General features: G+C 38.6%; 2 protein-coding genes across 2 annotated transcripts; both read right to left on the minus strand.

The window, feature by feature from the left end:
• Positions 1-2,633: 2,633 nt before the first annotated feature.
• LOC104101453 (transcription repressor MYB6-like) lies at positions 2,634-5,827 on the minus strand. The gene is made up of 3 exons (XM_009608896.4): positions 5,612-5,827; positions 5,079-5,208; positions 2,634-3,571 (listed from the first exon to the last, which is right to left on the minus strand). The coding sequence occupies exons 1-3, from the start codon at positions 5,742-5,744 to the stop codon at positions 2,959-2,961; spliced, it is 876 nt and encodes a 291-aa protein (XP_009607191.1). The 5' UTR covers positions 5,745-5,827; the 3' UTR covers positions 2,634-2,958.
• A 7,609-nt stretch (positions 5,828-13,436) lies between these two features.
• LOC138903243 (uncharacterized) lies at positions 13,437-14,096 on the minus strand. Its single transcript, XM_070191174.1, has one exon. The coding sequence runs from the start codon at positions 14,094-14,096 to the stop codon at positions 13,437-13,439; it is 660 nt and encodes a 219-aa protein (XP_070047275.1).
• Positions 14,097-21,787: the final 7,691 nt, after the last annotated feature.

The following is a 21,787-nucleotide window of genomic DNA, read 5'->3' on the forward strand; positions in this document are numbered from 1 at the left end:
TAGCATCTTGTACCCATTTTTAATTCGTACGTCACGTAGAATACTATTTATATACTTCATCTTTTTTTTATTATGTCCTCTGAGGAACATTTATTTCTTTTATTTCATACTTTATCTTTTGAATCATGAAAGAAAAAGTTTCTAACAGGACACTTATGAAAAGGGAAAAAAAAGAAAGGAAAAAGATACTGCCCTTCTCCTAAGAAATAAGATCATATTTCCTTAAGATATGCATTTATATCAGAGCCATCGTAATTAGTTGAATCGATCAAAACACTAGGATTGTTTCACGTTGTATATGTATGAATTATGATCCCTTGGAGACCATTGGGGTTGATTTGAGGAGGATTCCAACGAAGGTAGAAGCTGAAAATTTGTAGAAGGCCTCGTCTGCCTGAGGAATGCTGCAAACGCAAACGCCGGAAAACTTGCATGAATCGCGGAGGCGGACTGCATTTCGTGAAAGCGGAATAAGGTTACCCGGAAATTGTAGAACTCAAATTGACTTCAATTATTACACAGGTATTCTGCACTACTGAAAATTTTTGCATTCGGTGATTGTACTTAAAGTTGTGTTGCTGAAGTTTGAGAAATTTGAACCAAAAAGCTTTGCTAAAACTTAGTTGCAGCTATCGTCTAATACCTAACACTGATTTGAACAAAGATCAAATTTCCCAAGCTTTTAAAATTAATTGTGTTCAGCTGGTTCTAGTCGAACTAATTGGTATTGGTTGTAGTAGTTTTGTTTCTAGAGTGTGGAAATTGATTTGAAAAGTTCAGCTGGGGACTGTTTAAAGCTGGATTAAGATCAGAAAAACCAGCTGAAGTTGGCGAGGTGCTGAAGAAGGGACTATTCTGCAAAGGCGATACTCATTCTTAAGTTTCCATTTCTTTTTTCAGTTTTCTTTAACAGAAGTTCAATACAGTTTCATTCTTTAGTTTTTGCAGAAATTGCAGATTGCAATTTTTTGGTCCAGATTTTGCCCAGTTTAATTTTTGAGAACCTGCTGCTGTTTCTTAGCTGAAATCTGTTGAATAACTTGAAATCTGAGTTTTAAACTGAATTCTTCTTTGTTAGCTGCTGTTAGAATCGAATTAGCTGTTAGAAGATTCAATTCAGGGTTTGAGGATTTGTTCCAAAATTCTGGTATTCTGAGTATCCGATTGAGTTTGTATTTTGGAAACTTGAATTTGAAGTTTCGATTTTTTTATTGAAAGGGTTTGTGATTGAATTCGGTATCTGCTGTGTAATATACTAGTATTGTTTGGACGAGAATCAGTTCTGAAGGTTTGAAACTGTTTACAGTGTATTGAAACCAAAGTTCACCAAAGTGGGTGGGAAATATCATCTGAATTTCAATTCCTTTTTACTAAAGTCTTTTTGGAATGAAGGATATTTGTAGTTGTAAAAAAGCAACTTGATTTTTCGGGGAATTGGGACAGTCTGGTGTGAATTGAATCAACTTGGGTCAAATTTGAGCTGCAAAATCTGCAGCAAAACAGCAACTCAAGAAGCTATCCCGAAAATTTCAGACTTCCATCGACTTCCATGCAGAGCTGATCTCAGCACTGATTTATGAATTCTGCACAGTCCAGTTTCGCACAGTTATTTCTGCATAGTCCAGTTTCTGCACTGTCAAAAATTCTGCAGTTTGGTTCAGTTGGGGTTACGCCAAACTGATTTGGAAATTGGTTGTGACAGGAAGTTGTCGAAGTTATTCTTTGATGACTCTTACAGTTTAAGTTCGTATGTACACACTGCTTGAGGACTGTTCGAATTCTGGAACAGGAGAACACCTGCAGATTTGAAAGAACTTGATCTTCTGGTATCATTGGAAGTTTTGGAGCTGTTTTGAAGAAGGCTTTGGAGCAGATTGTAGCAGTTTCAGTTGGAATAAAAAAGTTCGACATAGCCTTTTCATTACTGTCCAGTTTTAACAACCTGCCACTGTGATTAGGAGTCTTATTTTTTGCATCAATTCTGAAGTTGTACTTTTCATTCCCTGGTGAATGTAACAGAAGAAATTTCCAGAAAAGTGTCCAGTTTCTTTAATTAGTGCAACTGTTTTCTTCTAATGTTTCACATCTAAACTAGATAAACTTGATTATTGTTCTTATTAAATAATATTAATCTAGTTTCTTGTGTGCTTTACTTTCAGTTCGTGCTAATTTTTTCACGCTTCTCTCTTTTGTTTTATTGTATGTTGATTTGATTCATAGTCCGTTAGCTTAGTTATCCTTCTTTGTTAATGACATAAACTCCACTGCAAACCGAAACTTGGTTACCTATTGATTTGAGAAGTTGGTTTGTGTAGAGAATTGTTAACAACCCTTGTGAGAGAAAATGCTGAAGTGATAAGTTCAATTGCACGAGGTAACAAAAGCCTTTGACCTTTGAGTGTAAATATGAGCGTTAAATGACACTTTGAGTGATACACTAAGGGAATGACTTCCTTAAATCGAAGTCATTATTAGTATTGTTTTCCAAAATTACATTGTTTTTCTTAATGGAAGCTCACTAATCATCATAAATCACATCTCTAAGTTTAGGTTTCACATATTTTAAAATTGCCTTATTGTTTCAATCAGTAAAGTATTGACCAAATGTGATGGTTAAGGAAAGATAAAGGATACTTTAGACAAATGGTCATATAGTAATTAAGAATATTAAATACTTTTATTAAAGGGTATGCTAGAACCTTAAAAAAAGAAGATAATATGAACTACGACGGCCCGTTCTTTCATTAGACAGATACGTTGAAGGATCAACTGAAACTTGGTTTCTTATTCCCTTTCCTTTCTTGAATTTCTGAGTATACGTCAACCACTTTTAAGTAACAAGCTTTGGCAAGTTGAAAGACCTCTCACTTCACCATCTCACAATTGAATAACAACGTTCCCCGAATAAAATTAAACCAGGAATTTAAAAATAAAAAAAGAATTAACAGTTCCACAAGATTAGGAAGGAAAAGAAGATAATAGTTCTTCAATGTTTGATGTGGTTGGAGCTAAAAGGTCGTCCCCAATAAGCGGGCTTGTTTCTTGATCCCAAATTATATAGCTTGGATAAAATTGTTGCGTTTCCACGCCCCATTCATTTAGTTGATTTCTTCCCATCAGCCCTGACACGTCTAACATGTTGTTAGTACGACAAGCTGAAGGTATTCCCATTTGTGGATCCATGCTCTCTATCAATGGAGGCAAATAATTTGAATTCGTTTGAGCTTCATGGTTTTGTTGTTCATGAGTTTGCCCGAATTCGGAGTACAAAGACAATGTGTCTTGGAACAACGAGCTGGTACTAGTAGTGTCGAAAACGAATGAATTTGGTGAATAACATAGGGATTCTTGTAGGACTTGGGGCTTTGTTCCAAAATCTTGACTACTGAAGATTTGGTGCTGCTGATTTGTTATGTTATAAGCAAATTGGGACTGGTTCTTATCACAGGAAGTAGTTGTCTTTGTTGAATGTGGAGAAGGCTTTTTTAACTTCTTTTTTATCCAAGAATTCCAATAATTTTTTATCTCATTATCTGTCCTTCCAGGTAAGTGACTTGCTATATGAGCCCATCTGCAATTAGTCCACGTTAAAAAACTGAAATATGAGAAAGGATAGAAAGTAAAAAGGAAAAAGAATGTAATTCTTTTAAGTATACTATTTAATTACCGGACTTGCAATGAGTTCAGTATAATCCAACTTTCCTATAACAACCGCGTTTATTTAGATATTTTTTGATTGCTATAGTAAAGTGCTGTTATAGAAAACATATATTATAACATAACATGAACAATTGGTTCCAAAGAAAATTTGGCCGTTATACTCCCTTCGTTTCAATTTATGTGAACCCATTTGACTGGGCACAGAGTTTAAGAAAAGAGAGAAGACTTTTGAACTTGTTGTGTAAAATGAGGCAAATATATTTTGTGTGACTATAAATCATTGCATAAATGTAAATCGTTTCCAAATAAGTAAATTGGTCATTCTTTTTGGCACGGACTAAAAAGGAAATAGATTCACATAAATTGAAACGGAGGAAGTAGTAATTAAAATGCTGTTATAAAGGATATAGAGAGGACTGACGGTGTAATTCCAAAAAAAATAAAAAATGAAGAGCAACAGTAGCTGTTTAATTTAGTATTAAAATCAACACGAAAGCATATGATCAAATTTCCTTAACGTCTTCGAAAAGAGATTAGTAAGCTGACAATGCCTCCTGTAGAAACTACTTTGATAATGAAATTGTCTGGACTAGTTTTGTGTGAGCTATACGCTATCGATAATAAGTTACGTGATATCTTAGATATATTGAGACTTGCTTAGAAAGTGAAACCGAAATTAGAAATGGGAAAAAGAAACGTTGAAGGGTATTGCTAGCTTCATGTTGCTTGGAAATGAATATACTTGGAATTCATTTTTGCATATGCATACCAAAAGTTTCTTTCAAAATATTGACGACTAAAATTATAATTATGCATTTGGCTGTCCAACGAAGAAGAAGATGAAAATATTGGCTAGCATAGCACATGATACCGAGCTATCCTACAAATATTTAGAGTTTTACACTCTTTTGTATTCTTACATTCTTTTGGAATCAACCAGTTATACTTGCATTACATCACACATCACACCCCTTGGGTGCAACTCTACGTAAACGCGGAATATTTCGTGCATCGGACTGTCCTTTTAATTCGGGGTCAGCAGGTAGAAGGATCCCTTTTCATCTTAGGAACATAAGGAAATGCATATATATATATATATATATATATATATATATATATATATATATATATATATATCGAATATGGCTTGACGGAGGATTCAAGAATAGGGTAGGGTCCTGTCTTAAGATTCAGATAAAGCGAATTCACACTTTTATACATGAACCTCCGTATAAGTACTTAGTGCATACAAGTTCCTACTAAGATGATTTACGAAGTGGTTTCAGCGTTAGAGCCTCCAGAAAAAGAAACAAGTTAAAAAGTTAAGCTACTATACCTGTTTCCCACAGCTGCATGAAGAGGTTTCAGCGTTAGAGCCTCCAGAAAAAGAAACAAGTTAAAAAGTTAAGCTACTATACCTGTTTCCCACAGCTGCATGAAGATCGATAATCAACTTTTCTTCATCTGGAGTAAATCTTCCCCTTCTTATATCAGGCCTCAAATAGTTGATCCACCTCAACCGACAGCTCTTCCCACACCTTTGTACCCCTATATCCAAAACCACCAAATTATGAACTTTCAGTCCAGCAATGTGCATGGTTTTTTCTACTATATGGAAATTCATGATATCTCAAAAATAAGAGTAATTTCATATTCCACTCAATATGGATTTGCATAAATGTCATTTAAAGGGGACAAAGATCACTTTTAGCCCGTGGCCGAAACTATTGCCGTTTGGTAGCTAAAAAATGCAAAAATCTGTATATAACATATACAAATATATATAATATTTTTTCGGCTATTATTTTAAGAGCGCCTATACAATATCATTTTGGAGCGACAAAAGTTTTTTTGAGAATTCAAGAGAAGGTCACGGCGAGACGAGCCGTTTATCATTACGATAGGTGTCTAAGGGGAAGTGGTGTGTTAAGAAGTAAGAAGAAAAGAAGACCAGCTTTGTCAGGGACTTCACTCCAACAGCCATAGCTATGAGTGGTAATGTATGTGATCAGCTTTTCATCTTCTTCAGGAGACCAAAGCCCTCTCTTAACCTTTTGCTGGTTGCAGCATGTATGCTGCCCCATTTTTTGATGGATACAGTGAAATTAATCCTTATTCCGCGCTCCCTCTCACTTCTAGTATTTGTTTTCTTGCTGTCTCTTGTGATATGGTAAAAGCAAATTATTTTTGCCTCCCTACCTTTAAATACTCCATGAAATTAAAGGATTTTACAAAGCTGTAAGCCGACAATTAGAATTGTCGATATGGCCCCTTGTTTCCCCATCTAACCCTGAAATGACGTTCCATCAACTTCCTATATATATATATATATATATATATATATATATATATATATATATTGATCAATTATTTTCATCCTCTACGTAGACGTGTATTATCTATAACAAACTCCTTTTTCCCTGTATACGGTAAAAATCGGTTAGTCTTTCATATGAACTGGTCGAAATGGTAATGCATTGGATCGGAGAAGCATTTTCATAATATCAGGTTGAGGTCCGAAGTCAGGTCACCAAGCTTCAAGCCTTAGGGACCGATTAATGTCGAGCTCGATATCATTATTGAGCTCGAATCCAAATCAATACTGACCAACCAACACTGACCCCGAATCAATATAAGGATCCGAGTCAGAATCGAGCTCGAGTCAAGATCGAGAGCTCGAGCCGATACCAAGCTCGAGTCAATATTGAGCTCATAGACAAGAGCCGTTGCAATCCTACTAGAGGAGAAAATCATGGCAGAAATTATGGAAAAACTGATTCATCATGGGTCTCCCACTATGTATTTTTAATTATATCTAAAGTAGGATCCCTCAACTATATAGGGGATCGATGCCACGGCCGGCCACGAGATCCTTACTTTTCTCGATGCCTATTCCGGGTACAATCAAATCCAAATGAACCCGGAGGACCGAGAAAAGACTTCGTTTATCACCAAGTATGGAACCTATTGTTATAATGTAATGCCCTTCGGGCTAAAAAATACAGGAGCTACTTACCAACGCCTAGTAAATAAAATGTTCGAGGAACAAATAGGTAAATCAATGGAAGTTTATATTGATGACATGCTAGTAAAGTCCCTGCGCGCAGAGGAACATTTGTCTCATTTACAGGAAACATTCAAGATTTTAAAGAAATACAACATGAAGCTCAACCCCGAGAAATGTGCTTTCGGGATCGGATCGGGCAAGTTTCTTGGCTTCATGGTATTGAATCGAGGGATCGAGATCAACCCCAATAAAATTAAGGCCATCGAAGACATCACCATCGTGGATAGTGTAAAAGCCGTGCAGAGGCTAACGAGACGGATTGCTACCTTAGGCCGATTTATTTCAAGGTCGTCAGATCGAAGTCACAGATTTTTCTCTCTGCTCAGAAAGAAGAACGATTTCACCTGGACCCCGGAATGTCAACATGCATTAGAGGAATTGAAACGATACCTATCGAGCCCACCACTACTGCACACTCCAAAGGCTGACAAGAAAATTTGCTTGTACTTGGCAGTATCGGAAATCGCGGTAAGCGGTGTCCTAGTTCGAGAAGAGCAAGGTACGCAATTTTCCGTTTATTATGTAAGTCGAACCTTAGGAGAAGCAGAAACTAGATATCCACACTTAGAGAAATTGGCACTGGCGCTGATAAGCGCCTCTAGAAAGTTAAGACCATACTTTCAATGCCACCCCATATGTGTATTAACCACTTATCCATTTCGTAATATTTTACACAAGCCCGAACTATCAGGTCGATTGGCCAAATGGGCCTTCAAACTCAGTGGGTACGATATAGAATATCAACCCCGGACGGCCATCAAGTCTTAAATTTTAGCGGACTTCGTGGCCGATTTCACGCCAACCCTCGTACCCGAAGTCGAAAAAGAACTCTTGTTGAAATCGAGTACGTCATCGGGGGTATGAACCCTTTTCACAGACGGGGCTTCAAACCTGAAAGGGTCCGGGCTAGGCATCGTTTTAAAGCCGCCTACGAGTAGCACTATTATGCAATCTATCAAAACTACTAGGTTGACTAACAACGAGGCCGAGTATGAGGCCATGATTGTAGGTCTCGAGTTAGCTAAAAGCTTGGGAGCAGTGGTCACTGAAGCCAAGTATGACTCTTTACTGGTGGTAAATCAAGTAAAAAAACCTTCGAAGTTGGAGAGGATAGAGTGCAAAGGTATTTAGACAAACTCCAGGTAACTTTGCACCATTTCAAAGAATGGACTTTACAGCATATACCTTGAGAACAAAACAATGAGGCTGATACACTTGTAAATTTGGGATCATCGGTCGAGGAAGATGAGATCAGCTCGGGGACTGTCGTTCAACTCTCGAGGTCCATGATCGAAGAAGGCCATGCCGAGATAAATTCTACAAGCTTAACCTGGGATTGGAGGAATAAGTATATTGAATACTTGAAGAACGGAAAACTCCCATCGGACCCTAAATATTTGAGGGCCCTGCGAACCAAAGCTGCTCGATTCACATTGAATGCAGATGGAACATTATACCGAAGGACATTCGATGGACCATTGGCAGTATGTTTAGGTCCAGGAGACACCGACTACATCCTACATAAGATTCACGATGGTACTTGTGGAAATCATTCCAGTGCCGATTCATTAGTCTGAAAAATAATCAGAGCAGGATATTATTGGATCGATATGGAAAAAGATGCAAAGGAGTTTGTTTGAAAATGTGACAAATGTCAAAAGTTTGCACCGATGATCCATCAGCCCGGAAAACAACTTCACTCAGTTCTATCTCCATGGCCATTCATGAAATGGGGAATGGACATCGTTGGCCCTCTGTCATCGGCCCCAGGTAAAGCTAAGTTCATTTTATTTATGACTGACTATTTTTCTAAATGGGTTGAAGCACAGGCGTTCGAGAAAGTGAGAGAGAAAGAGGTTATAGACTTCATCTGGGATCATATCGTATGTCGATTTGGGATACTCGCCGAAATAGTGTGTGACAATGGAAAATAATTTATCGGCAACAAAGTGACGAAGTTCCTCGAAGACCACAAAATAAAAAGGATATTATCAGCACCGTATCACCCTAGTGGGAACGGACAGGCCGAATCGACGAACAAGACTATCATTCAAAACCTAAAGAAAAGGTTGAACGGCGCTAAGGGAAAATGGAGAGAGATCCTGCCCGAAGTTCTTTCGGCATATCGAACAACATCAAAATCTAGTACAGGGGCAACCCCGTTCTCCTTAGTATATGGCTCCGAAGCCTTGATCCCAATCGAAGTCCGGGAACCCAGTGCCAGGTATCGATATACAACAGAAGAATCAAATCATGAGGCTATGAATACTAGCCTCGAATTATTGGACGAAAAATGAGAAGCCGCCCTTATCCAATTGGCCGCCCAAAAGCAGCGGATCCAAAGATACTATAATCAAAGAACCAATTTTCGCCATTTTAACATCGGGGACTTAGTGCTAAGGAAAGTCACCTTCAGCACCCGAAATCCAAACGAAGGAAAACTGGGTCCGAATTGGGAAGGACCGTATCCAGTACTCGAAAACGTCAGTAAAGGATCCTACAAACTCAGTATAATAAACGGCGAACAACTACCAAGCAATTGGAACGTGTCACACCTAAAACGATACTACTGCTAAGGTACGACCCTCCCATATTCGTTTATATTTTGAAACTAACCCTTGCAATATTTCAATCAAAGAACAAGGATGGTTCATTCAACACGAAGCCTTAGGTCTGAAAGCACGCGTTGCACTCTTTTTCCCTTAGACCGGTTTTATCCCAAATGGATTTTTCGGCAAGGTTTTTAATGAGGCAACCATTGATCGTGCTAACTTAGAATGATTTAACAATATCTGAGGCCTCTTTACAATCAACCACAAATACTGGTGGGGCATTACCCTCAAATATATTAAGTTTGATGTAAGAAATTTACTTCATAACAACAGGGTTCCGATAGGAAAATTTGTAAGAGCCAAATGGTCAAAACGAACCATGCTCATGTAGATTGCTCGATCCCTGGTGTAAAATATAAACACATGTATAACACTATGAAAAGAAAATTCTTTGCCTATATCTCATGCTAAGGTACGACCCTCCCATATTCGTTTATATTTCGAAACTAACCCTTGCAAGATTTCAATCAAAGAACAAGGATGGTTCATTCAACACGAAGCCTTAGGTCTGAAAGCACGCGTTGCACTCTTTTTCCCTTAGACCGGTTTTATCCCAAATGAGTTTTTCGGCAAGGTTTTTAATGAGGCAACCATTGATCGTGCTAACTTAGAACGATTTAACAATATCCGAGGCCTCTTTACAATCAACCTCAAATACTGGTGGGGCATTACCCTCAAATATATCAAGTTTGATGTAAGAAAGTTACTTCATAACAACAGGGTTCCGATAGGAAAAATTGTAAGAGCCAAATGGTCAAAACGAACCATGCTCATGTAGATTGCTCGATCCCTGGTGTAAAATATAAACACATGTATAACACTATGAAAAGAAAATTCTTTGCCCATATCTCATGCTGTCCTCTATTTCATGATCTATTACGCAAACATGCTCAAGGGCCGACGACTAATAAGCCTACGGGCTACATCATCTCGAATTTGAGCAATCACTCACTTGACTAATAAGCCTACGGGCTATATCATCTCGAGTTTGAGCAAACACTCGCTCGACCATTAAGCCTACAGGCTACATTACTTCGAGTTCGAATCACTCACTCGACTAAAAAGCCTACGGGCTACATCATCTCGAGTTTGAGCAAACACTCACTCGGCCATTAAGCCTACGGGCTATATTACTTCGAGTTCGAATCACTCACTTGACCATTAAGCCTACGGGCTATATTACTTCAAGTTCAAATCACTCACTCGACTAAAACGCCTACGAGCTACATCATCTCGAGTTTGAGAAAACACTCACTCGACCATTAAGCCTACGTGCTACATTACTTCGAGTTCGAATCACCCACTCGACCATTAAGCCTATGGGCTACATTACTTCGAGTTCAAATCACTCACTCGACTAATAAGCCTACGGGCTACATCATCTCGAGTTTGAGCAAACACTCACTCGACCATTAAGCCTACGGGCTACATACTTCGAGTTCGAATCACTCACTCGACTAATAAGCCTACGGGCTACATCATCTCGAGTTTGAGCAAACACTCACTCGACCATTAAGCCTACGGGCTACATTACTTCGAGTTCGAATCACTCAATCGACAAAAAAGCCTACGGGCTACATCATCTCGAGTTTGAGCAAACACTCAAGCCTACGGGCTACAATATTTCGAGTTCGAATCGCTCACTCGACTAAAAAGCCTACAGGCTACAATACTTTGAATTAGTATCGCTCACTCGACTAATAAGCCTACAGGCTATATCATCTCGAGTTTGAGCAAACACTCACTCGACCATTAAGCCAGCGGACTACATTACTTCGAGTTTGAATCACTCACTCGACCATCAAGCCTACAGGCTACATTACTTAAGGTTCAAGCAATCACTAAACTCAACTACTAAGCCTATAGGCTACCTTATTTCGAGTTTGAGAAAGCACTCACTCAGTCATAAAGGCTACAAGACACAAATTCGATCAAATTGCCTAAAGCCTTATGAAAACTTTCATAAGGTATGAATGAAACAAAATCTTCTTGTTATACCCCATGTTTTTGTATGTGGAAGTACGCCATAAGTAAATTGATCTAAGCTCGGAAATGAGATGTTACATCCGTACGTTAAAGTTTCATCGTAAGTTAAGTGACATAAGTTCGGGAATGAGATTATTTTGGGATTATAAGTATTACGTTATTTCAAACAAGTGATAAGTAAATTCGTGAAGGTGAAAGGGTAAGCAAATCGAAAAAGATGAGTTTCGTCAAAGTTTGGCAATTTGAGATAAAATACGGTCCAAGCTATAATACCCGGTATTTATGGACTAGTGCCATAAAAGGTATCACATGACCGTGATTATAAGGTGTATAAAATGTATTAAAAGTATGTGGTATTTTAAATAATTTGAGATAATTCCTAATAATATGGATAATTGGATAATTATTAGTTAATGGGAGATTAATAAATTAATTAAGTAACTAAGTGGATAAGAATTGTGATAAGGATAAATCCCCCATGTGGCAGCCACCACATACCTCAATTTGGCACATTTTCTAATGACTTAATGAGTCATGATTATCTTATTTTCTCCAGATCATTTGACACAATACAATTCAAAGAGCATTTGGCATATTAATTTGTTTAATGTTTAGATGGGTGTAATGGTTATAGTATTTTAGTCTAAGATCGGTCAATTGAAACTCAAGAAAATTGCCTATGGTGCATCATTTCTCCAGGTTTCAGTCGTATTTCATTTTTTTGCAATTGGTTTCGTTGCTTGCTTTAACGCATGAAAAGAGAATCAGAAGATGCTGGTTTAGCCTCTTATACATCGCAAATTCCTAAAAAATGGTAGGCAACTTAGTAACATGACATTTCTCCTTCAACAAGAATTCGAGCAAGAATATCATACAGATTTTTCCTACTCCAGGTATGTTAAGGCTAAGCCCTTCCTTCATTTTGGCATGATCTCGTAATTACATATATTTGATAACGAGGAATAAAGAGAAGTTCATACTCCCGAATTTATATACATTATCCTAGTCTCATAAATTACAGTATTCTCCTTATCGGGACTTCATATTCAATTGAGTATTGTCTTCTTCGAGTCAAGACAACAGAGAGCCTATATATACAGTATTACATTATTTTCATTTCCATCAGGCTATAATCGATGGGCAAGCCCCTATTAGGCAACCTCTGATCAGATGGTAAGTTATATACCGAGCCTACTGTGGCCGAGCGCCTATGAGAGAGCCTACTATGGCAGAGCAGTTGTATATATACCGAGCCTTATAGGGCCAGACATCTATTTTACTTACTATATTGAGAGAGTTGAGTCAATATCAGCAAGTAAGCATATCTTCAGATTATCTTTGACTCCTAATTGCTTTCAGTTATTATATTATCAGTTCAGTTTCAGCTTACAGTATATTGCCTTACATACTCGGTACATTATTTCGTACTGACATCCCTTTTCTGGGGGCGCTGCATTTCATGTGTGCAGGTTCAGACAGACAGACGGGTAGACCTCCTCATTAGGTGTTACCCGAGTTCAACTTGATAGGTAAGCTCCATGCCTTTCGGAGTTGTCGGGTCTAGAGCTTTGTGTACATCTTTTATATATATATATATATATATATATATATATGTGTGTGTGTGTGTGTGTGTGTGTGTGTTATGTGTAGGTCGGGGTCCTGTTCCAATCACAGTATATCCATCAGTAGAGGCTTGTAGACATATCCTATCAGTTAGTGCAGTATGTTGGGCTTGTAGGCCTTGTATGTATATTTGGTTGGCTTGTCAGTTGTAGTAGTTATGACGGCCTTGCCGGCCCAACTTTATTTTGATGTTTAGTCCGCGTTGGTTTCCATTCAGTTTTATATCTTGCTTCGCAAATTGTCTTGCAATGTGACCCATGGCCAAAGTATGACATTATATGTTCAGAGCCCTTTAGTCGTAAGTTGGTATGTAAGGATAGATGAGGCACCGGGTGCCGGTCTCGCCCCCCAGGCTCGGGGCGTGACACTTCTCAAGGCAGAGAATAAAATTAAGGCGAGTCAGAAAAAGAAAAGATCTTTATATATACAAGAATATTTACAATGTCCGAACAGGACTCTACACAGAAAACCAAAATATAAACTAAGGGCTATGTTTCTTGGTTATCTATGGGGGCAGTCTCTTCTCCATCGGGCTCCTCCCCGCTCTCGGACCCACTCTTGCTCCCATCATCGCTATCATAATCATCATCATCATCATCATCAGAAGCCAAGTCTTCAACATCAGCTTCAAGATCTTTAGCTCTTTTTATCTCTTCGGTGAGATCGAAACCTCGAGCATGGATCTCTTCGAGGGTCTCCCTCTGAGATCGGCATTTAGCAAGTTCAGCAACCCAATGTGCTCGAGTGTTGGCGATCTCGGCTGCTTCTCTCGCTTGTACATGAGCAGCTTCAGCATCTGCCCGATTGACGGCCACTAATGCATCCGCATAGGACTTTGCTTTCTCGGCATTAGATTTTGCCTTGGAAAGTTTAGAGGCCAACCAATCCTTGAGTTCCACTATTCTTCTCGCTTGAACCGAGCTCTTCTCCTTCATGCCTTGAAGTTGGCTTGCAGTCGATAACAATTGGGCCCGAACAGTTTCCTTTTCTGCAGCAAGATAGTCCATGCCATCTTTCCATCCCATGGTCTCCGCCTTTATTATATCAACTTCCTTACGAAGTTGCCCGATCGTCTCGAGTTTATGCTGTGAGATCGAAATATTAGCCTCCAATCCTGAATCAAGCCCATGAGTTCTTAATATTATCATTACCTGCTCGGTCAGGTCTTGATGAGCCCTGGCCAACTCAGCTCGAAGGCCTTTGATTTCTTCTTCTCTTTGACCGAAAAGGAGTCTGAGGGCGTTCCTCTCCTCCGTAACTCGTCGGAGGTCATCCTCAAATCGATGCAGCTCAGCTTGAGATCGGGAACATGCTTCTCAATGAACCGCCACGGCCCGCAAAGAAAGAAGAAGAGAAGTTAGAAAAGAATAGCAAGCATAAAAGTAATATCAACGAAGAGAGTTAAAGCTTACCCAATTTAGAGCTTACTGCACTTTGCAGAAAAGGCCCGACATATTACTAGGGCCAGCAATGTTCTCGACCCTAGTAAATAAATCACTGAAGGGGTCCTCACCTTAATGAGACCGGCCCATCTCGAGTGCCCCCAAAGCTTGGGCTTCCCGAATCACCCCTTCAAAAAAGGCAGGGAGAGTGGGCGAATCTCCGATTACTATTGCCCCAAGCGACTCGCTTGGGGCGTTCTCCTTAGTTCGGAGAGCTTCAGGACCGGCCACTTCCGATATACCCACCGTTTGTTGACTTTGGTGGGAAGCATCCTTGATTTCTAATGATTTGGGGACTCTACCCGAACCTTCCTCCAATATCTCCTCAGTTTGAGGCGGAGCTTTATAAATCACCATCGATTCAGCTGCCTTTGGGGCATCGATGGATTTATTCATTCGGGCCACCAGCACGGACCCGTCATTTTCTTCTTCTTCTTCGTCTTCATCCCTTAGATGCAGAACTGATTCTACGGTCAAGTAAATGGTATTCTTCCTCGGCTTGCAAGCCATCCTCATCTTCGGTTTTGGATCTTCGGAGGCGGAGGCCCTTTTTCTCTTATTATCCTTCACCAGCTTTGTATCAGAGGCCGAAGCCTCTTCTTCGACGGATGAGGGCCTCAAAACTGCATCTTTGCCCACACCTACATACAGGAAAATTGATTTAAATATATGGAAAGCATCTCGTTTGAACTACCAAAGATACGATAAAGAGGCTCACCATGATTTTTGGCCTCCCATCGGCCCTTTGACAAATCACGCCACAAGCGCTCGGCGTATATGGAGGTCGAGGCTAGATCTCGTACCCAGTTCTTGAGATCGGGGACTGCACCGGGCATCCAAGAAACCACTGCATCACAAAAGGGGGATATCGATGAGAAAAGGAATGAAGGGGCAAAATAGTAGAAGATAACAATAGAATTACATTTACGCTTCATGTTCCACTCCTTGGGAAAAGGCATCTTTTCAGTCGGAATCAGGTCCGAAGTCTTTACTTGGACAAACCTGCCCATCCAGCCTCGATCCCTGTCCTCATCTATACTCGAGAACAGGACCTTGGTAGCCCGACACTAAAGTTTTATTAATCCGCCTCGAAAGACGCGAGGGCAGTACAATCAGATGAGATGGTCGAGGGTGAAAGGCATCCCCTTGATTTTTTTCACGATGTAACGGATCAAAATAACGATCCGCTAAAAAGAAGGATGGATCTAGCCTAGGGTTATTTGGTATTGACGGCAGAAATCAATAATAACAGGGTCGAGGGGACCTAACGTAAAAGAGTAAGTATACATACTTAAAAACCCTTTCACATAAGTGGTGATATCTTCTTCAGAAGACGGGATTATTATTTCTTTATTCTTCCAATTGCAATCTTTCTTTAGCTGTTCGAGGTGCCTCTCGGTTATCGAACACATATACCTCGATAATGGCTCACATCGGTCGGGAACCGATGAGACTTTGTCGACCTTAAAATCAGACGTAAGAACACACGCCCCAGGAATGCATTCCTCAGGCCGTGGCTCTGTCGGTGTTTTGTCGGCGGCAGGCTGTGAAGAAGAAGCCTTTTCTTTCTGAGGAATGGTTTTTGATGTTTTCGCCTTTTTTGAATTAAAATATCGAGAATTGAAGGAGGTAATAAAGATTTAGTGTTTTTAAAGAAAGATTTTGCAGAGAAGAATCACATATTTGCGAATAAATTCAGAAAATATGAGAAAGAAGTTAGAAAATTTAGAGTTTGAAGATGTAAAAGTGATTAAAAGCGAAAAAGGGGTTATTTATAGGTATAACAATGGCGGTTTAGTTTCGATAATGGTCGACCACCGTTTGACATGCATTAAATGCCTTGAAAAACTAAACTGACGGGACAGCTATCACGTGCGTCATGATCGAGCCTAATGTAAACGTCAGCATATATCTGATCGAGCCGTTGGGAAATCATGTCGTTTCTCGCTACATCCTTTCCGAAAAGCGAGGGGCCTATCTTTATACGGTAAAAACCGATTAGTCTTTCGTATGAACTGGTCGAAATGGTAATGCATTAGATTGGATAAGCGTCTTCATAATATCAGGTTGAGGTCCGAAGTCAGGTCACCAAGATTCGAGCCCTAGGGACCGATCAATGTCGAGCTCGATATCATTATCGAGCTCGAATCCAAACCAATACTGACCAACCAATACTAACCCCTAATCAATACAAGGATCCGAGTCAGAATCAAGCTCGAGTCAAGATCGAGAGCTCAAGTCAAGATCAAGATCAAGAGATCGAGTCGATACCAAGCTCGAGTCAATATCGAGCTCATAGACAAGAGTCGTTGCAATCCCACTAGAGGAGAGAATCCTGGCAGGAATTATGAAAAAGTTGATTAATCATGGATCTCTCACTATGTATTTTTAATTATATCTAATGTAGGATCCCCCCACTATAAAGGAGATGGTTATTATTTCTGTAAGGACCAAGTTTTTGCATACATGGTAACTGAGGTATCATACACTCCTATATTGAAGAGTTATCCTTTTTTAGCTTCATAAATTGATTCATTCTGCTTAATCTATAAATCATCTTCTTCCCAACTTTGCTTATTTTTCATTCTCTACAGTCAACACTTGATATTTCTATTCATCCTTACGATTTGTGTCAAGTTATACCACATACCCTTAGAACTACATATAAATTTAACTCAATCCGTTTTTCGGGTAAATATTCCCCTAACTCAACCATGCTGTCAAGTTGTATTCATTCGCAGAATCCCTCTTCCTTATTGCACATTGTTTTTACAATGGTGTTTACATCCAACGAATGAATACATGGCATATCTTGCATATATAATTTTAGGGATTGTTTGGTTCAAAATAAGGAGATTACAACCAAGATAGACAATCCGACATTCTATATAAAATAAATAATTTCATGATATTGGTATACATTTTATCCTGGCCGGTTTGCTAATTCTCACAACCTAACACTCACAAATTTAATCCCAAATTTTATTGCGAGATAACCCCCAATCCTTTGACCTAAACATGCCTATTAGGAGAAAGTGAGTAAGGGTAGTTTAGTCTTTTCTAACTCACTATTAGTTAGACACGTGAGGAGGGGTGGTAATATACCCACACATGATGTATTTTCGGAGGTAAGAACAGATATACAATCAATAAGATTTGCTCTCCTTCTTCTACTTTCTCTCTCTAAATCCTCTCTTAGATTTCATCTTTGCTTCAATACATGTGCTTAGATCTTGATTCACAGCTTAAATCACAGATTATATCATGGTATTAGAGCAGTCGATTTTGGAATTGGATTGAGGATCTCACAATTTCCGTTTGGCAACCATTGTTACAGCTTGAAGTTGGACAACCATGGGAAAAATAGAGAATCTTCAAATTGATTATAATCACCCTCTTTACTTGAGAGAATCAGACATTTCTGGTGCATCCTTGATTGATATTAAGCTCACAGGTCTAGAAAATTATGGGCTACGAAGTCGAGCCATGCGTATGACTTTGCTGGTTAAGAACAAATTAAGGTTTATAGAAGGAACTTGTTTGAAGAGATTATATAAAGGAGAATCAGTGAATCAATGGGAAATATGCAACACAATGGTCCTCCCTTGGATAGGACGGACAATCGCAGCCGAATTGCAACCTAGTATCATTTATGCTTCCAATGCAACAAGGGTATGGAATGGATTCAAAGAATGATTCGACAAGTCGAACCTCACTCAGACGTATCGATTGTGGAAGGCGATAGGCTCATTGAGACAAGGTACAAATTTAGTGACTTCTTATTACTCTAAAATGAAGGATTTGTGGGATGAAATGGATCTACTAGTAGCATGACTAGGTTGTGAGTGTGAGGAAACTAGATCTTTTATTGAGCAATTTAAGAATCTAAGGTTGTTGCAATTTCTTGTTGGATTGAAAGAGAGTTACGGTCATATGAGAAGTCAAGTGTCACTTAAAAGATCAATATTGACAGTGAATGAGGCATATGCCTTAGTTGTGCAGGAAGAGAGTCAGTGTACACTTGGAGTGACTGAATCCAATCGAGAACTATTAACTTTGTTGGTTGGAAAAAACCAGAGTTCTAATCAATGGTTCAAAGCAAGAAAATCAGGGTTAATTTGTGAATATTGTTGATATAAAGGTCACCAAAAAGAGAATTACTATAAAATCATAGGTTGCCTCCCTGATTTCAAGATAAAAAAGAAGGTTCTATGTATTGGTACGAAGTCTTATGCAATGTTTCTGCTGCTGAGGTTGGAAATACTTCTGCTAATCAAACATAGGGAACTAGAGACAAGGGAATTTTTTTACTGAAGATCAATACAAATAATTGTTGAGTCTGTTGAGCAATTCTAATTCAGGTTATTGTCATTCACTTATGGCAGGTATGACGACATTATTATCCAATACTTTTAAATGTAATTGGATAATAGATTCAGGTGCTTCACACCATATTACTTTTCATAAGGAAGTTTTGCATGATATAAAGGAATCTAGTCATCAAAATGGTAATGGTGGAGTGCAAGTGCCGACATACAATAAATGTACAGTAACCCATACAAGGAATGTTTCTATATTAAACAATCAGATCTTGAAGGATATCTTGCATGTTCCAGACTTTAAATTCAATTTATTATCTGTCTCAAAATTGACCAAAGAACTAAGATGCTGTGCAATGTTCTTCCCTGACTTCTGTGTACTACAGTATCTTTACAATGGGAAGGTGATGGGGATTGATAAGGAATCATGTGGTCTATATATACACGGAGGAGTATAACACCTACAACATAGACTGTCACTAAAGATACAGAGGATTTAACTTTATGGAATATGAGACTTGGGCACCCATCACTAAATGCAATACAACATATTTCCTCCTTGGAGAGTAAAGTAGATGCTAGCGTGCAATATAATTATGAAGTATGTCCATTAGCTAAGCAGAGTAGATTGAAGTTTTATTTGGTAGTAGTGCAACTAGCAATGTTTTTCTGCTTATTAATGTAGATGTATGGGGTCCTCACATGATTCCTACCTATGATAGTAAGTAGTACTTTGTTACCTTAGTGGATGACAATAGTATAGGTACACTTGGGTGTATTTGTTGCATTCAAAATGTGAAATAATAGTTGTACTGAAGGATTTCTTCTTAATAATATATAATCAGTTTGGTTTGAATGTTAAAGGGTTGGGATCCGATAATGGCACATAATATTTTAATTCTAGTTGCAATAATTTGTTCTCTTCTTTGGAAATTGTACATCAAAGTAGCTATCCTTATACCCCTCATAAAAAAAAATAGGATAGTAGAAAGGAAGCATAAACACACACTTGAGGTAGCTAGAGCATTGAAATTTGAAAGCCCAGTACCAACCAAGTTTTGGGGAGAATGTGTTAAAACAACTATTTATTTGATCAAAAAATAACTTGCTTCGTTGTTGAGGGGCAAATCTCTTCATGAGATTTTGTACAACATGCCAACAAAAATTGATCACCTCCGAGTGTTTGGTTGCTTGTGTTATGCTAGTAATCTGTCAAAGGGAGACACATTTAGTCAGAGAGCAAGAAAAACAGTACTTATGAGATATTCAACAACTCAGAAAGGTTACAGAATATATGATTTACAGACTAAGTCATTCATTATGAGCAGAGATGTCACATTTAGAGAACATGTATTCCTTTTTAAGGAACTGGTATCTGACTTGAATGAATTATTTCCTCTGCAGTCATCTATTTCACAAAAACCAAACGAGGCCTTGCTTAAGAACAATGTTCAGCACTCTGAACAAGTGGATGCAGTTCTCCCTCAAGTAGAAGCAGGTGTCCCAGAATCTATTTACACTACAAGTGATTCAGCTCAATCAACATAAGCAACACCTATAGAACAAGTCAATGTGCCAGACGCTAATGAAATCATCAATAGTTTAGTTCAGCCAATAGAAGACATACATGCAGAACAAATCCCTGCAAATGAAAATACAAAAGTCTTAGACCTCTCTCATGCACCACCGACAGGAGATCAAGCTTCTGATGTGGTCCAAGTCACAAATAAATCAGTTAGAACATCTAAGCCGCCAATTTGGTTGAAAGACTATGAGACAAATAAGAAATTTACTGGAAAGTGTTCATATCCATTGTCTAATAGTTTGTCTTATGCTAATCTCATAGTTGGATATCAGTCTTATTTGAAGGCCTTTTCAACTTGTATTGAACTTAGATCTTTTAAGGAATCTTCTCAAGACAACAAATAAATTGAGGCTATGCAACAAAAATTACAAGCTCTAAAATATAATCATACTTCAGAGATAGTGGATCTACCAGCAGGGAAACAAACTATTGGATCCAAATGGGTGTATAAAATTTAATATAGAGCAAATGGAGAAGTAGAAAGATTCAGAGAAAGGTTAGTTGCTAAGGATACACATAAAAAGAAAGGACTCGACTATCACGACACATTCTCACTTGTGGCTAAAATGGTCACAGGTTAGGACAGTCATTAGCACACCTGCATCAAGAGGATGAAATTTATTGCAGATGGATGTTAATAGTCTATAAGGTGACCTCTGTGAAGAGGTATACATGAGTTTACCATAGGAATTTTACAAACAGGGGGAGAAGAAAGTGTGTAAGCTTTTGAAATTCCTTTATGATGCTTAAACAAGTCTCACGACAATGGAATATCAAGCTAACTGAAGCCTTGCTTAATAGTAGATATGAACAAAGTTTCTTTGATCATTCTCTTTTTACCAAGAAACAACGGACTGAGAAGGTAATTATACTCATCACTGAGACTAATTCTTCACTGGTACAAGATGCAAAAATGACTTTGCATAGTCAGTTTAAAGTTAGAGATCTGGGAGAGTTGAGATACTTTCTTGGAATAGAAGTGATGAGATCAAAGAGGGGAATCTTACTCAATCAGAGAAAATATGCCCTAGAATTGATCTCACAAGTTGGGATGAGTGGATCTAAGCCTGTTACTACACCTCTAGAACTTAATCAGAGACTGACCACTGTAGTTATGACTCTTATGTGGGAAGATCGGGTGATCCAAAGTTAGCAGACATCACAACATACCAATAGTTGATTGGCAAGCTCTTTTACTTAATCACTACACAACCAGATATAAGCTTTGCAGTTCAAAGTTTGAGTCAATTCATGCATAAGACTAAATAGCCACATATAGAGGTAGCTTTAAGGGTAGTTAGATATAAAAGGATCTCCAGGTTTAGGAGTATTGCTTCAGGCAAGTCCAATTGACAGTCTCATTGGCTATTGTGACTCTGATTGGGCTGCTTGTCCAAACACAAGGAGGTCAGTTACTGGCTTATGTAATAAAGCTAGGAAGCTCATTGATTTTCTGAAAGTCTAAGAAGTAACAAACAATGAGTAGAAGTTCT

The sequence above is a fragment of the Nicotiana tomentosiformis genome, chromosome 12 (assembly GCF_000390325.3).
Source record: "Nicotiana tomentosiformis chromosome 12, ASM39032v3, whole genome shotgun sequence".
Taxonomy (NCBI): Eukaryota; Viridiplantae; Streptophyta; class Magnoliopsida; order Solanales; family Solanaceae; genus Nicotiana; species Nicotiana tomentosiformis.